Below are 18,085 nucleotides of genomic sequence, written 5' to 3'. Positions count from 1 at the left end.
TTGTTTTCACACTAAAACGGCTATATGATCTTCACTAATCATCCCCAACGTTCATAAGTGATTCAAGGTGTATTTAAACAAGTTCCGAAGCCTTTGATCGATAAGAAATCATAGAGAAACAAGAGTGAAAGTATCAAACACCAAGTTTGTGCAAATCAAGCCAATTTTCCTTTCAATATTCATTTTGCTTTCAAAGAACACCATTTGTGCTCATTTGTAATTATTTGTGAGTGTTCTTTTCTTGTTCTAGAATTGTGCAAACATCTTACCTTATGAGGTTTTCCTTGTAAGTTTGCAAATTTGTAATCTTCTCTTTGGGAAAGAGTGTTCTCAAGAATTGGGGTATATTCTTAAGGGTGTTGTAAGGTTATCTCTTTGGCCTCAAAAGAAAGAACAAATTAGTGAATTTGTTGGAAAATCGTTAGTGTGGATAGCTAAGGTAGTGGACGTAGACTTTGATTGAGAAAGTCGAACCACTCTAAATCGCCGTGCAATTACTTTCAATTTTCTGTAAAAGCTTCAACCAAATTTTTAATTGCCAATTCACCCCCATCTTAGCCAATTCCGTATATCGATTAACTCAACAATTGGTATCAGAGCCTAACTCATTTGAAGGTTTAATCGCCTCTTGATTCGATTCGGGAAGAGTTATATCGATAATCAAAGTCATCAATGGCCTCCGCTTCAAACTTCGACTCCAGTCTCGATTCGATGCCCGTCAACAAGCCTCCTTTCTTCAATGGAGCTAACTATGCCTATTGGAAGAATAGAATGATGTACTTCATTCAAGCAAGTGACATGGGAGCATGGAATGTCGTAGTAGAAGGATACATCAAGCCTCTCACCCATCCAAGATTGTGGAGTGAATGAGAGACAAAAATTTTCCAGCTCAACTCCAAAGCCATCCATATAATTTTTTGTGCTCTTGGACCAGATGAATACGGAAGAGTTTCATCGTGTACAACCGCCAAAGAAATATGGGACAAACTTCAAGTCACTCATGAAGGTACCGATGAGGTAAAGAAATCTAAAATTAGTATTCTAACTCATAGCTATGAAAATTTCAGGATGAAACCAAATGAAGATATCAAAGCTATGACGGATAGATTTTCAACGATTTTCAATGGTCTCAAATCATATGGAGAGATCATTTCAAATGAAAAGCTTGTGAGGAAGTTAGTCTACTCCCTCCCAAAATTATGGCAATCAAAGAAGACGACAATCATCGAGTCTAAGAACTTAACGTCCTTAACTCTTGAAGAGCTAATTGGGTCACTCCTCACTCATTAAATAATACTTGAAGATGAGGTGGACCTTGATAAGATTGAAGAGACACCAAAGGAGAAGGAGAAGGAGAAGAAAAAAAACATTGGAGTTGCTCTCAAATCCACAAAAGATGAGAGTGATTCAGATGAAGATGACGATGACGAGGAAATGTCATTGTTTACCAAACGGTTCAGAAAAATGATGAGACCTTACCCGAGGAAGAAAATTCAAACAAAATGAAGGCCTCAAAAATGAACCAAAAGAGAAGGACCCAATCATTTGCTATGAATGCAAAAAACCGGGGCATGTCAAATATGATTGCCCATAATTGAAGAGAAAGGGTCAATCAAAGAATAAGCACAAGGCTCATGTGGCTACATGGAGCGATGAAGAAGGTTCCGATGAAGAGGAACAAGAAGTAGCAAACTTGTGCTTGATGGCATTCGGGGAAGATTCTAAGGTAACCTCTAACTCATCTGATTTTGATGATTTATCCTATGATGAGCTATTAGAGGAATATAATGGGTTGGCTTCGGATTATGAGAAATTGTTTTTAAAATATAAAAATGATGTTTCAAAATTAAAAAAATGAAAATAAGCTCATATCCAAAACCAACAACGATCTTGAAAGTAAGATCAAAGATTTGCAAATCAAACTAGAAGAGTTTGAAAAGAAAAATTTAGATTTGCAAAATTTACTTTCAAAGGTCAATGATGATTATCGAAAGAAAATTGATGGTCTTAAAACTTCTTTTGATAAAGTTGGAACAAAACGTTTTGAATGTGGAGAAAATTCTAAATCCAACTTAGTTAAAAGAAGTTTTAAAAACTACAATCATAGAGGTCCCCAAAGAACCTCTAATGGAAAAATCGTTAGAAGTATATGGGTTCCTAAAGAACTCGTTACTATTAAAGATAAGGATATCCTACACAAATGGATACCTAAGGGGACTAGAATTTTGGAAACTAATGAATATGGACCCAAAAGAATTTGGGTACCAAAAATTAGAAAATTAATCTATGATTGTAGGAAAAGGAGCATTGCTACAAGGCATGGGAAACAAATTCAAACTTATTGTACCTTGATAGTGGATGCTCAAGACACATGACCGGAGACAAAATCTGGTTCATTAAGCTTAACGCCAAAAATGGAGGAGAAGTGACTTTTGGTGATGATTCAAAAGGTCACATTGAAGGTATTGGTACTATTGGTAATACCTCTTCTACACAAATTAAGAATGTTTTATATGTGAATGGATTAAAGCATAATCTATTAAGTATTAGTCAATTTTGTGATAATGGATTCAATGTCATGTTTGATATTAATGGTTGTAAAGTCATTAACATTGCATCTAATCAGATTATGCTTGTTGATCATAGAATAGGAAACATATACATGGTGCATTTAGATTCTATTGATATGACTAATTTGTGCCTAGTTGCTAAGGATGAACATGATAGTTGGTTATGGCATAGGAGACTAGGACATGCTAGTATGAGTGTTTTGCAACGGCTTATTCAAGGTGATTTAGTTCGAGGGTTGCCTAAGCTTAAATTTGATAATGATAAAATCTGTTATGCTTGTGCTAAAGAAAAACAAAAGTGAATTTCTTTTAAATCCATTAATGACGTATCAACTAGTAGAGTATTACAATTGATCCATATAGATCTTTTTGGGCCAACTAGGACTACTAGCTTGGGTGGAAAACAATATGCATTTGTCTTGGTAGATGACTATTCTAGATATACTTGGGTTCTATTTTTAAGTACTAAAGATGAAGCATTAGAACAATTCATCACGTTTTCAAAAGTAATCCAAAATGAAAAAGGTTACTCTATAACTAGTGTTAGGAGTGATCATGGAACTGAATTTGAAAATCTTGGATTTACTGAATTTTGTAACTCTAACGGTATTAGCCATAATTTTTCAGCACCTAGAACCCCTCAACAAAATGGAGTTGTTGAGAGGAAAAATCGAACTTTAGAAGAAATGGCTAGAACCATGCTTTGTGAAAAATAATTTGCCAAAATATTTTTGGGCGGAAGCCATAAATACCGCTTGTTATGTTATAAATCGAGTAATGATTAGGCCAATTTTAAAGAAAACTCCATATGAAATTTTCAAAAATAAAAAGCCTAACATTAGCTATTTTCATCCTTTTGGATGTAAATGTTTTGTTTTAAACAACGGTAAAGAGAACCTTGGCAAATTTGATGCTAATAGTGATGAAGGAATTTTTCTGTGTTATTCCTTAAATTCTAAAGCTTATCGAGTATTTAATAAAATAACTTTAGTTGTAGAAGAGTCTATACATGTTGTTTTCGATGATAATCCCCTTCCGAGGAAGGACTCTTGTATGAATGATGATGTAGGTGTTATAAATACAAATGACGTTAGACATGACGTTGGAGAACCATCATCAAAGGAAGAAATAAAAAAATGAGGAAACTCATGATCCTTTTGAGAATCTAACCATTGAAGAAAGGGAAGTATCTTATCCAAGAGAGTACAACTATGTCAAGGATGGTGAAATTATAGGTGATCCATCCAAAGGGGTAACAACTCGATCTTCTCTTAGAAATATTTGTAATTATGTTGAAAGGCCTAGTAATAAATCTACTGTAGGTACTAGATGGGTATTTAGGAATAAGCTTGATGAGAGTGGTAATATAGTGAGAAACAAGGCTAGACTTGTTACTCAAGGGTATACTCAAGAAGAGGGCATAGACTATGATGAAACATACGCTCCCGTAGCTAGGATGGAAGCAATTAGAATGTTATTAGCATTTGCATGTTTTCATGAATTTAAATTATATCAAATGGATTTTAAAAGTTCATTTTTAAATGGTTTTATAAAGGAAGAAGTGTATGTGGAACAACCTCCAGGTTTTGAAGATTCAAAATTTTCGGACCATGTTCATAAATTGACAAAAGCTCTTTATGGTTTAAAACAAGCTCCTAGAGTTTGGTATGAAAGATTGTCAAATCTTTTAATTGAAAAAGGTTTTTCAAAAGGGAAGGTTGACACTACATTGTTTTTAAAGCATAAAGGTAAAGATTTATTAGTAGTTCAAAATTATGTTGATGATATAATATTTGGTTATACTAATGATGTTCTTTGCCAAGAATTTTCTAAGCTAATGGAAAGTGAGTTTAAGATGAGCATGATGGGGGAGCTCTCATTTTTCTTGGGACTCCAAATCAAGCAAAGAAAAGATGGCATCTTCATCAATCAAGCTAAGTACATCAAAGATATACTCAAGAAGTTTGGACTAGAAAATGGGAAACCTCATGACACTACAATGAGCTCTTCAACAAAGCTTGACTTAGATGAATGAGGTAAATGTGTAGATATTAAATTATATAGGTCAATGATTGGATCTCTACTTTATCTAACTGCAAGTAGATCGGACATTATGTTTAGTGTTTGCTTATGTGCTAGATTTCAATCATGCCCTAAGGAATCACATTTACTAGCTGTTAAGAGAATTTTTAGATACCTTAAAGACACTCCTAGTTTAGGACTTTGGTATCCTAGAGACTCTAGCTTTAGCTTGCATGCTTTTTCTGATGTGGATTATGGAGGATGCAAATTAGATAGGAAAAGCACCTCCGGTACTTGCCAATTCCTTGGAAATATGCTGATTTCTTGGTTTTCAAAGAAACAAAATTGTGTTGCATTATCTACTACTGAAGCCGAATACATTTCAGCTGGTAGTTGTTGTGCACAAGTTTTATGGATAAAACAACAACTTTTTGATTATGGAATTGAAGTTGGTACCATTCCTATCAAGTGTGACAATACTAGTGCTATTTGTCTCACTAAAAGTCCCATCCAACACTCTAGAACTAAGCACATTGAAATAAGACATCACTTCATTAGAGACCATGTCACTAAGGAAGATGTAGTTCTAGAATTTGTTGATACTTTGCACCAATTAGCGGATATCTTTACAAAACCTTTAGACAAGGAAAGATTTTGGACACTTAGGAGAGAATTAGGTTTGACCAACCTATCTTCACTTAGTGTTTAAAATAATTTTAGCACTTTTAATAATAAATGAAAAATTCTTATAATAGTAATTTTTGATTGCATTCATTGCTATTAGTTAGGGGGAGTTTATGATTCTTGATAAAAAATTAATTTTATGTTCAAATATCGTTTAAAGATTAATTTAATTGTTTGAACATGATTAATTTTCAATATATGAGTTGCCAATACCATTAGAGGAAATTAATTTAGCATTTTGGGTGTTTAAAATCAGATTTTAGCATTTTGGTGCAGAGGGAATCGATCCCCCCATGAGGGAACCGATTCCCCCTTTGAAGGGGAACCGATTTCCCCCCACAGGGGAATCGATACCTCCCTGGGGTACTGGTTATAACACGGGCAAAACCTCAAAAATCCTCAAAACCCTCTTCTTTTCTCTTTGCCGCCTATCACCCTCTACACTATCAAATCTCCATATTTGCCTCAAATCAACGTTTTTAATCGGAATTCACTTCAAATATCATCTTCTAAACCTATTGGAATCATCAAAAACGTGCAAACTTCATCAAATCTCACTCAAATCCGAAATCCTTCAAGGTATTTTTCAAAAACTTCTATTTCATCAATTTATGAACATATAACTAGTTTTAATTAGTTCTAGGATGAACTTTAGATCGGGCATTGATTGTTTAGTGATTAGAAACTATATATCACAACTAATTTCATCAAAAACACAAGAATTTTCCAAAAAAATTTAAATTTTCGAAATAAAATGTTGATTTTCAAATTATTGTGTTTTGATTGAATTATGTTGTTGTTATGAAAACTATACATATATTGTTTCTCAAAACCGTATTTTTCAAAAGTTTTCAAAAACTTTGCCCATTAGGATTGATTTAGAGAACCTTGAAATATTGAGGACTCAATTGAGTTATGGGATTGATTGAATTGCATACATGTGTTTTCTAAATTATAGGTTATCCATTCTATTCTGATTTCCTAAACCATGTCCAATCCTAAACGTGCTAGGTCATCATCTAGTCGCTCACACCATCAACCAAATCCACATCCAAATCCTCAAAATCCAATTCCTAATCCTAATCCCATTGATCCTAATTTGACTATCCAAAATTCGTGCTTCAATCATCCTGGTCCTAGAAATCATCGTTTTTGGTATTATCAATATTTTGACTCTTACAAAATCCGATAAGAACGTATTCCTTCTCGTCAAGCTATGTTAGATATTAATTTTAAATATCTTCCTCTTTTACAAGAGTGGAAATTTGACAAACTTTTTGATCTTGAACCCATTGTTTACCATCAACTTGTTCGTATTTTCTATTCTAATGTCGTTTGTGTTAAAAACCAAACTGAAACCGAAACCATAGGAATTCGTTCCTACCTCCTAGGACAATTCTTATATATTGACTCGGCTTACATAGCCAATACATTCGGATTAGATAACGATGGTATTTCAAATGAAAAACAAATCTTAGGATCTCGTTATAAAAGAAGGGATAGTGCAAGTGTCTTAGACCTTCATGAACGTTTTCTGCATCTAATGATTTCTTGGTGGTTTCGAGCATCCGGAGGTCGTTATTCTACTCTTAGATCCTTAGATCTTTGGTGGTTACATTGTTTCGAAAACAATATTAAAATAAACCCACCTCAGATTATTTTTGCTGAAATTGTTGAAACCGTAAATCTTGTTCCTAACAAGAAACTATGTTCATCTCTAGTTTACGGTTGCATTTTGAGTAATCTATTTTCCAAAGCTGGGCTTAGAGTCGGTCTAGATGTCGTTTTCCCCCTTAAGAAACAAATTAATCTTCTTTCCTTAACAAGAGCGGGATGGATAAAGGATAAAGAAACCGGTGAATAGGTTCGATCTTCTGCAAATACTTCGGGAGCTAGTTCTCACGAGCTCCACCAGAAGCTGATGACGATCTCGAGCTTGAGCAATTAATGCGAGACATCGATGAAGCCGAAGATGAGCCTGAGCAGCCCGAGGAGCAAGCACAACAAACGCATCAAATGCCTCCATATTTTCAATCCTTTATGGAGACATTCGATTTCCGATATCTACCATGGATTCGCGCTTTACTTCTATAGAGTCTCATTTATCCACAATGGGAGCTCAACAATTAGAAATTCTTCGGGAGATGCGTGCAAACAACGAAGCAACCAACGCGCATATTAATGAACTCACTCACGAAATGGCCGCTATGCGAGCTCGTTTTCCTCCTCCTGATCCTGATATGTGATTCTATGTTTTGCTTTGAACTCCAAACTTATTGTTTTAACATTTTGAATATTTTGGAATGTTTGAATTTGTGGATTGATTGATTTTGAATTTGTTTGGATTTATGAATGGTGAGAACTTATCTATTTGGTGTGATTAAATTTATTCATTATTGCATCATTTACTTCATGTTAGATATATATGACCAATTTTGCCATGTCACATTAATTATGAATATTGATTATGAAACTAATGGCTAACGTTTCTCTTGCTTGTGATCTTAGCAGCTTATATTATATATAATCAATTGGCTAAATGATTTCAAAACCTTGTTTAAATTCTTTAAAATGTATTTTTGATTTAACAAAAAGGGGGAGAAGTGTTAAATGTGTTTTAAATTTAAATGATAAATGGGAGAAGTGTTAAAGTATGGGGGAGTAATTTCAAAACTTGATTTCAAAAATATTAAAATTACTAAAATGTTTTGTTATATCAAAAAGTGGGAGATTGTTGAAAACATTTTGATATTTCGATATAACAAATTAAGTTAAATGAATTTTAAGATTTTCCAAATGATTTTCTAAGTATATTCGATATATCTATTCGAATATCAAAACATTACTCCAAATCTTTCAAAAATCATTTTTAATCCTTACTCAAGTGTAAAATTAAGTTTTAATCTTAAAACAATCTCAAAATAATTTTACAAAGTATTTCGAACCATTTCAAAGCCAAAAATTCCAGATTGCTCAGAGGGAACCGATTCCCCCCAAAGGGGGTACCGATTCCCCCTGAATGGTTTGGCTCAGAGAATTCCAGTATGCTCGGAGGGAACCGATTCCCCCCCAGGGGGTACCGATTCCCCCTTGTATAACGGTCGAAATATTTGAATTTTACACTTAGGGAACCGATTCCCCATAGGGGGTACCGATTCCCCCCATGCTCCAAGCTGTTTTATTAATTGTTTTCACACTAAAACGGCTATATGATCTTCACTAATCATCCCCAACGTTCAAAAGTGATTCAAGGTGTATTTAAACAAGTTCTGAAGCCTTTGATCGATAAGAAATCATAGAGAAACAAGAGTGAAAGCATTAAACACCAAGTTTGTGCAAATCAAGCCAATTTTCCTTTCAATATTCATTTTGCTTTCAAAGAACACCATTTGTGCTCATTTGTAATTATTTGTGAGTGTTCTTTTCTTGTTCTAGAATTGTGCAAACATCTTACCTTGTGAGGTTTTCCTTGTAAGTTTGCAAATTTGTAATCTTCTCTTTGGGAAAGAGTGTTCTCAAGAATTGGGGTATATTCTTGAGGGTGTTGTAAGGTTATCTCTTTGGCCTCAAAAGAAAGAACAAATTAGTGAATTTGTTGGAAAATCCTTAGTGTGGTAGCTAAGGTAGTGGACGTAGACTTTGATTGAGAAAGTCGAATCACTCTAAATCGTTGTGCAATTACTTTCAATTTTCTACAAAAGCTTCGTCCAAATTTTTAATTGCCAATTCACCCCCCTCTTGGCCAATTCCGTCAATCGATTAACTCAACACAGGAGTTGCGCCTCTCAATGAAGAAGAATAATCGAACCCATCGTTGACTGTGGGAAGTCATGCTGCTACTACCAGTGATGCTGCTGTGGAAAATTATGAGTCAGCAAACATGAGCGAGCACAGTGGGCAATCTAGTAGTGAGAGTAATGATGAGCTTAGTAGACATAGTCATGATCATCTCGGTGGAAAAAGTGGTGGAGAACCCAGCGAACAAAGTCCTATTGAACTTACAAACCAGAAGCAGGGCGGTGAAGGGTCAGTGGTAAATTGTCATCCCATGTTAACCAGAATCAAGCATGGAATTTACAAACCTAAAGTATACTCAGCTGCCTATGCTACTATGGAGCCTGCTAATGTGCATGAAGCTCTTCAATCACCCCATTGGAGGAACGATGTGTATGCTGAGCTTGAAGCTTTGTAAAAGAATGGCACCTGGTCTCTCGTGCCTCTACCTGAGGGACGGTCAGCAGTAGGGTGTAAGTGGCTCTTCAAGCTTAAAAAGAACCCTGATGGCTCTATCATTCGGTACAAGGTTGTCCTTGTAGCAAAAGGGTACTCGCAATTTTCAGGTCACGACTTTACTGAAACATTCAGTCCAGTGGTCAAGTTTACCACGGTGAATGTTGTTTTGGCTCTAGCAGTGACCAAGGGGTGGCAACTACGGAAAATTGATGTAAACAATGTCTTTCTACATGGAGAATTGAGTGAAGATATATATATACAACAACCACCTGGGTTTGAACAAAACACTGCAAATGGTGTATCACTAGTGTGCAATCTTCAAAAAGCGTTGTATGGTCTGAGGCAGGCACCTCGGAGCTGGCACAACAAGTTGAAGCAGTGCTTAGTCAGTATTGGATTCCAGGAATCCAAAGCAGAACCTCGTTGTTTGTTAAACATGTTCATAGCAGTTATGTATACATGCTTGTTTATGTAGATGATATAATAATTACAATAGAATCAAACGAGCAGATTGAAGAGATTGTAAAGCGTTTGGGAGCAAAGTTTGTGCTGAAAGATCTTGGAGAACTAAACTCTTTCTTGGGATTGAGGTTCATCGTGTTGGTGAAATGTTGGTCCTTAGTCAGCGGAAGTTCATCATGGAGCTACTGATGAAGACCAACATGCATAATGCAGTAACTTCTTCTACACCTATGCTAGTTACATCGAGGCTTACACAAGATGATGCTGGGGATTTGTTGGCTGATACATATGAGTATCGCAGCATAGTAGGAGCACTTCTTTATGCCTGCCACACACGCCCTGATATCTCATTTAGCGTCAACAAGGTGGCACAATATATGCATGCACCTAGGCGTGGTCATTTGGTAGCAGTTAAGCGTATTTTACGGTATTTGGTTGGTACACTTAATCATGGATTGGTTATAACACCATCTGTGGTAGGGTTGCATGTTGTGGCCTTTGCAGATGCAAATTGGGCTGCCAATACAGATGATCAAAAGTCTGTTTCAGGCAATTGTGTTTTTGTTGGTGAAAACTTGGTCATGTGGAGCTCTAAGAAACAGAAGGTTGTTTCTAGGTCGACCATGGAGACTGAGTATAGAAGTGTAGCCGATGTTACTGCTGAAACAACTTGGATAAGTTCTCTGCTCACATATATGGGGGTTGTTCAGTCCAAAACATCGGTCATATGGTGTGATAATAATAGTGCAGTTGCTGTTACTGTAAATCCAGTATATCATGCTAAGACCAAGCAGGTTGAGCTAGATGTTAACTTTGTTAGAGAAAAGGTTGCAGCTCAGCAAGCTGTGGTCAATTATATTCCAGCCAGTCATCAAGTAGCAGATGGTCTGACTAAACCATTGTCTACAACACAGTTTGAAGTGTTTCGAGCTAAGGTTTGTGTTCAATCGTTTCTTGGCGGAGAAGGTAAAAGTAGGAAGAATATTGAGTATAGTTGAGCTGTTGTTGTATATGTGCAGCTGTAGTGTGATGTTGTATAAACAGTTATAGCTGATGATTGTTAAACATTTATAGTTTGTTATAACTGATGGTTGTTAGACGTTATAGCTAGGTGGTTAGTGAGGTGTTATATAAGTGTTGTATGAGCTATGAACAGAAGGAAGTAATAGTAATTCTTGATATTCATGTTATCAATTACTCAACACTTTCAATGATTAAAATAAGACTTATATCATAAATAAATAATTAAATTGCATTTTTTTCATTTATGTACTTAAAGTATTTTTTGATAGAAATAATTCCGTAAATTTATCATTTTGGTCAAAATAGGTACCTAAAGTAGTTTATGTCAAAATAGGTACCTAAACTATTCAATTTGTTTCACCTAAGTTATAAAAAAGTTGACATGTGACATTAACTAAAGAATACTTTAGGTATCTAGATAAAAAAATTTGAATAATTTAGGACCTATTTTGATAAAAATATACTTTAGTTACCTATTTTGACAAAAAATAACTTTATATTTTTTTTGATAAAAAATACTTTAATAACTTATTTGTTTTGACCGAATAGCTGGGTTAAGCTAAACACAGGGTGCTCGGCAGAACTCGACTAGTTTGGCAACTTGTGGCGAAGTGGTACGGAATCATCTCAGCGAGTGGGCTGTTGGTTTTCCAAAACGTATTGGATGCTTCTCAGTGGTTGATGCAGAGCTATGAGGAGTTTTTACGGGTTTACTGATTTCTTGGGAGAGAAATGTTCGAAGGATTATTGTGGAGACGGATAGCAAGGAAGCAGTGGTCGTTCTTTAACGAAAGCAGGATGTTGACGATGTCTCTGCTCTTATACTACATGTCCAAAATCTGCTTCAATAAGAGTGGTACTTACAATTCAGATACGTGCCTAGAGAATGCAATAAGGTAGTCGGTGGCTTTGCTAGTCTGGCTTGGAGGAGTACTGCCAATGTGATTTTGCATTCTGTTCTGCTAGCTGAAGTCCAGGAGGTCTTTACCTAAGGACACTGGAGGGATGACAAGCGATTAAGGCTTCTCAGCCTCCTTTGCATTAAAAAAGTTCATAAATATATACTATCTTGTAATCACTTAGACTTTTAAAAAATATTTTAATTTTGAGTGTCATTCTTTTACGGCTTAATACAAACATAAGTGCCCAAACTATGATTCCAAAAATGTTTTAACGCCTAAAGAATTTTTTGTTAAAAATAAGAGTTTAAAGTTTTATCCGTTACTATTTTAGGTGTTCGGCCGTTAACTGCAGTTAAAAAACCTTATTGAGTGACACATGTCACACGTTATGATAATTTTGAAAATTTATTTAAAAAATCAGTGTGTTTCCCCTCCTCTCCCCTCTCCCCTCTCCCCTCTCCCCTCTCCCACCCCGTCTTCTCCCTCCTCCCCCCTCCCCTCTCCCCTCTCCCCCTCCCCTGCAACCAACTTCCACGGCCAAAGGCCAATCGTCAATGCCAAAACTTTGGATTTAGAATCAAAATCCCTTAATTCTACCTCCAATAATTTTCACAATAAGCATTCAATTTATCAGAATCCTCAATTAAAAAAAAAAACTACAAACCCTAATAAGATTTGGATTTTTTTGGGTTTTAAAAAAATTATATTTTTATTTTAAATCAATTTTTTAAAATTACTTGAACGTGACATATGTCACTTAATGAGTTTTTTTAACGGACTATAACGTCTAGACACCTAAGATGATAACAGAGAAAATTTTAAACACTATTTTTTCCGAAAAAGTTTTTAAGCAATATTTTCGGGGCATACACTTGTTTTTGTATTAAGCCTTTTTTTACTAATAAAGATTTTTCCATCGATTTTTTGATACTAATAACTTACACAAAATGCCCATCGGACTCACTTTAGCAAACCAGTACACTTACATCTAACGTGCACATGATCCAAGCCAACAGAGAAATTTGTCTTTTGCAAAAAGGATTTCATAAGGTAAACGGTCGGTTCCTCCAGAGCAACCCTTCCAGCACCACCTTCTTCTTATACTCCTCGGAGCTCAAATGCAAATCGTCGGCGTTGGGGGTGGTGCTTTCATTACCGATACTTCTGGTTCGGAAACGAGGGAAAATATATAAGCATGCCGACGTACAAAGAATGGCGCATACTCGACCCCATATTGCCATTATTATCAAGGTCACCATGATAATCGATATACCCATCACCGGTTCGAATTTCTCCACAAATTCCTTGTTTTCCAGTAGGAGAACCTTCGATCATATCGGAGCATTTCGGAAATCCATAAGCATAGATCACTTTTTGAACCAGTGTAATAATGCTGCGGTTGTACAGAGCTAAAATAAGCTTATCAATTAACGTTTCATTTCAAGTTTGAACTCTTTAACACAAACCTCTTTAAGTGTTTCTCGTGCAAAATGGTTAGTGGAGGGCAGTCGCTCGGTGCTATCTGGTTTCTTCTTCGTCTTGCTACGATCAGCCCCGGTCTTGTCTTTGTTGTTCACAGGCACGGCTTTGGTGCTTGAATTCCTCGAGATTAAGCGAAACCTTGCCCAATAAAGCGATCGGGTGTTGTTTTGCTGGGATTTCTTCTTCATGTAAAACACAAAACAACCGATTCTGGGGTTGGTTTGATGGGGCTGAGCCATGGAAGAAGAGAAGAAGGGAGAACGTAGACATGCAGGAGCAGGAACTTTGAATACTCAAAATGGTTGGCTCTCGCTATAACTAATACTATTATTCTATTGCGTTTTGTTTTGTTTTATTTGATTTTAAGGTTGATTAATATTACGATCATTTATGTTTGTGTTTTATTTAAATTTTTTATTAATTTAAAAAATAATATATTGTTACATTGTTTTTAATTAATTAAGATATGATCACTTTCGTTTTATAATTAAGATATAATCATCACAAATTAATTGCCGTTAATAATTAACTTATCATGTGACGTGATATTTTAATATAATCACATATTTGTTCAATGCTACTTACAAATTCTCTCAATTTAATTTTATTTTTAATAAATTAAAATAAATTTAGTATTACTTTTAGATATTATCTCAATTTATTCATACTTTTAATAAATTAACTTTAAAAAATATTTTTTACATTAACTTATTAAATATATTTTGTTATTAACTTAATCTTTTTTTTTTTGAATATGAAGGTAAAGTAAGACAAGGTTAAGAGCTAAAGCCTACGACCATGTTTGATTCCAGCAGTGGTTGTATCCAAAGAGGTGGGCTGTTGAAACAATGAACACCAAATGGTAGTCTCCAGGCATATTTCGCCAGCATGTCTGTTACTGCATTATTCTCACGCACGGTCTGCGAAATCTTCAAGTTCCATTCACGCAATAGCAAAGCACATAAATGAGGAGCCAAATGAGAGATACGATCCATGCACACACCCTGTCGAAGAATTGTTGCCGCTTCGGCGCAATTCGTTTCGATGACAATCCTTCTCAAACCAAGATCCCAGGCCCTCGAAAGACTTTCACATAAGCCCCATAACTCTGCATCCAATACCGAACACTGCCCTAGAGCTGTGGAGAAACCATTTATCCACTTCCCATTCGAGTCTAGAATAACGCCTGCACACGCTGAAAGCCCCGAAGATGGATGACGAGATCCATCCGCATTTATTTTAAACCACCCGGTCGGTGGACGGAACCACTTGGCATTGGTCCGATTTTCTCGACAAACCTGGTTTTGCATGGAAACTTTATGTGCAGAAGCCACCCTAGTTTTCCTGCTCATATGAATAGCTCTTTGAAGGATATTTTCGCTCACATTATTATCAGAGTTAAAGATCAGCTTGATCCTTTTGTTTCAAATGCACCAGATGAGAGCCCGAAGAGAAGATCCCAACCCTCCCCTCTGACTTGAAATACATGGGGTTTTGAATATTAGTGTGAACCCAGTCGACCATATCTAAACTAAAAAATTCAGCAACCAACTCAGGTTTAATCAGCGTTATCCAATATCCACTGGGGAGCAGCCGCAACACAGTTCCGGAAAACATGGGCAACGGATTCCAAAAGAGCCCCACAGAAGCCGCACCCGGGGTTATCCGTCATATGGCGCCGAAGCCGCTCCTCATTTGTCATAAGTATATTATTGAAAAGTAGCCAAAGTAACATTTTGACTCGAGGCAACCCCTTATACTTAGCAATACATTTCCAGATATCAGCTTCTACAAAGTTCGTGTTCAGAGTTCCGCGACTATAAGCACTTGTAGTGGAAAATCGCCTGTTTTTTTCCCATTTCCAGCCCGGAACATCAGCCCCTCCGGACGGTAGAGGCGGTTTAACCGCAGCAATTGAAAGAAGAATTGTGTCCGGTAGGAATTGCCGAAAGCCTCTCCAATTCCATTCGCCATTTTCGTCAACCATGGAACACACAGGAGTCAACGAGGAAGAAGCTGGGGGAGGACTAATACAATGATGAATTAGAGGCCCAGTATCACCTACCCAGTCATCCAGCCAAAAGTCAACGTTACTGTCGTTCCCCAAGTTCCATAATGCCTCTTTGAACCTCATCCCAAATTGACGCAAGCCCTCGCCATAACCGAGAGCATCCATTCCTCCAAATATGGCCGGGGATATCATCAAGTAGTTTATACTTGGTCCGAAAAACCTTCACCAATAAACGGTCCCGATTGGAAATAAGGTGAAAAGCGAGTTTCATCAGGAACACTTCGTTTTGACTCCCCATTTGTCTAATTCCTAGCCCCCCTTGGATAACAGGTTGGCATACTTGTTCCCAGATGATGCAGGGGGATCCGAGACAGATGATGCTGAGCTGTTAGATTGCACCTTGATGGCGCTGAGATACCATGAATTGGCAGATCGATGCAAAGGCGAGAATTGATTGTGACATGTTCCTCATTGGGGTCGTTTTGAGTATGTTTCAGTCTTTTGGCCATAACTTTGGCTACAGGTGTCAGAATCGCGCATAAGACCCCAATCCGGAAAGTTCTTTTCGACGTGCACACTCTCCACATAAGCTATGCTCCATGTGGCCTTTTTTCAACCTAAAATTCTACCGTTTTCCCCTCCGAAGCACTAGATTTAGATATTTTTTACTATTTATGGTAATATTTCGATTGTCAATTAGGAAGTCAATTTAAATCCGATTTAGGCCGGATTTTTTGGAGATTGCTTATTTTATTTCAAATTTCAATTTAGAGTGATTTTCGGGATTTTGCTATTTTTGGCAAAATTCGAATAAAGACGATTTTTGGCTATAACAGTCCGGCTTGTGGACTGATTTTTGGGATTGTTTGATTTGATAATATTTTATTAAACCCTAGAGACTTTTTTTCTCTGGATTTTTTTGGGCGAATTTTCTCTTGTGAATCATCTGTTGGAGCGCTTGCAGGATAATCACTATTCTGTCTAGCGTCAATTGGTATAAGAGCTTCAACATCTTCCTGGGAAATTTCACCAGTTTCAATGGCTGGAGGTCGTGGTCATCGTGAGCAGGTTCCGAATGAGGAAGCCCAACGCCGTGATCGCAACGTTCAGGATGTGATGATTGCAGATTTACAGAGGCAAGTTGCAGAATTAACCCAGCGCTTGGCGGCGTAGGGTTTTGAGGATCGTGAGGCCTCTGATCATGATACCAATTCCGCTTTCGAAAATCCATATCACAATCGTGCTCTATTCCATGAACACCGTGGTCGGGAAGAGCGTCATGGAGACCTCGGTTTTTGGGTCGATCTCCCTGAGTTTTCTGGTACATTACAGGCCGAGGGATTTGTGGATTTGATTAATGAAGTAGAGCGTATTTTTGAATATAAGGAAGTCCCCGATCGTGTGAAAGTGAAATTGATCGCCATCAAACTCAAGGGCAGAGCATCTGCGTGGTGGGAACAGTTACGACGTTCACGAGAAAGACAGGACAAGGCCAAGATCATTGATTGGGAGAAGATGAAGAAGAAGATGAAGGGTCACTTCCTTCCCTTCGGCTACACGCAAACCTTGTTTCATCGACTTCATGCATTGAGGCAGGGCGCACGATCAGTCGATGATTACACGGAGGAGTTTTACCAATTGGTCGCCCGAAAGGATTTATCTGAGACGGAAGAGCAAATGGTGGCGCGGTATTTGGGGGGTTTATGCCAGCCCTTATAAGATGTCCTCAGCCTTCATTCACTGTGGAGTGTTTCGGAAGCTTACCAGCGTGCACTTGCTATTGAAAAACAGCAAAACAAGAGACCAATGATCAGGAACGATCATAACAGTCGACCAGTTCGTCATCAGGATTCCTGTCCTGCTCAACAGCCACCGCAGGGTAATTCTAACCCTACTATTAGATATTTTCGTTGTGGTGAACAAGGGCATAGGGTGACTGATTGCAGGAAGGCTGCTAGTCAAAAGGGCAAAAATTTGTTGATTGAGGAAAACGCGGAAGACGAGACTGAGGAGATTGGCGAACTCGTGTATGACGATGATGAGACTGATGATGTGCTGTATGGAGATGGTCATGAGACTCTGGTCATTCGCAAGAGTCTACTTACTCCCAAGGGCGATTTAGGGGGATGATTGGTTGAGAACCAATATTTTCCACACGACCTGCACAGTTGCAGATAAAGTCTGCAAAATGATCATTGACAGCGGTAGTTGTGAGAATGTAGTGTCCGAGGAGGTTGTCCAGAAATTGCAGTTGAAGACGGACCGTCATCCTAAGCCATACAAGCTGTCATGGCTAAATAAAGGCAGTGAGGTAATAGTTGATAGGCGATGCCTCGTGTCTTTTTCAATTGGTAGAAAATATTTTGATAATGCCTGGTGTGATGTTGTGTCTATGGATGCGTGTCATATATTGTTGGGTCGACCCTGGCAGTATGATCGCAGTGTCATTCATGATGGACGGAAGAATACATATTCCCTTAGCATCAAGGGAAAAAAAGATTGTGTTGGCACCCCGGCGGAAAGGACTCACTCCTACCCCAGTAACCCATAATACTACTCTGCTTTCTATGTCCAGGTTTTTAGATGAGATTGAGCATGGCGACGTGGTCTATGCCTTACTACCTTGCGAGAACAATGCAGTAGACGTGGATGCAGATTTACCAGTAGAAGTGCAGCGACTGCTAGTAGAATTCTCT

The 18,085-nt window shown here is 37.3% G+C and overlaps 1 protein-coding gene across 1 annotated transcript; it reads right to left on the bottom strand.

The window, feature by feature from the left end:
* Positions 1–12,939: 12,939 nt before the first annotated feature.
* On the bottom strand, positions 12,940–13,617 carry LOC120173904 (uncharacterized protein At5g23160-like). Its single transcript, XM_039180942.1, has 2 exons — positions 13,363–13,617; positions 12,940–13,221 (listed from the first exon to the last, which is right to left on the bottom strand). Exons 1-2 carry the CDS (start codon positions 13,615–13,617, stop codon positions 12,940–12,942), a joined length of 537 nt encoding a protein of 178 aa, XP_039036873.1.
* Positions 13,618–18,085: the final 4,468 nt, after the last annotated feature.

This window comes from Hibiscus syriacus, unplaced genomic scaffold (genome assembly GCF_006381635.1).
Source record: "Hibiscus syriacus cultivar Baekdansim isolate YM2019G1 unplaced genomic scaffold, ASM638163v2 tig00111990_pilon, whole genome shotgun sequence".
Taxonomy (NCBI): Eukaryota; Viridiplantae; Streptophyta; class Magnoliopsida; order Malvales; family Malvaceae; genus Hibiscus; species Hibiscus syriacus.
Note: the sequence above shows the minus strand (reverse complement) of the source record. Positions and strands in the feature narration are given on the sequence as shown.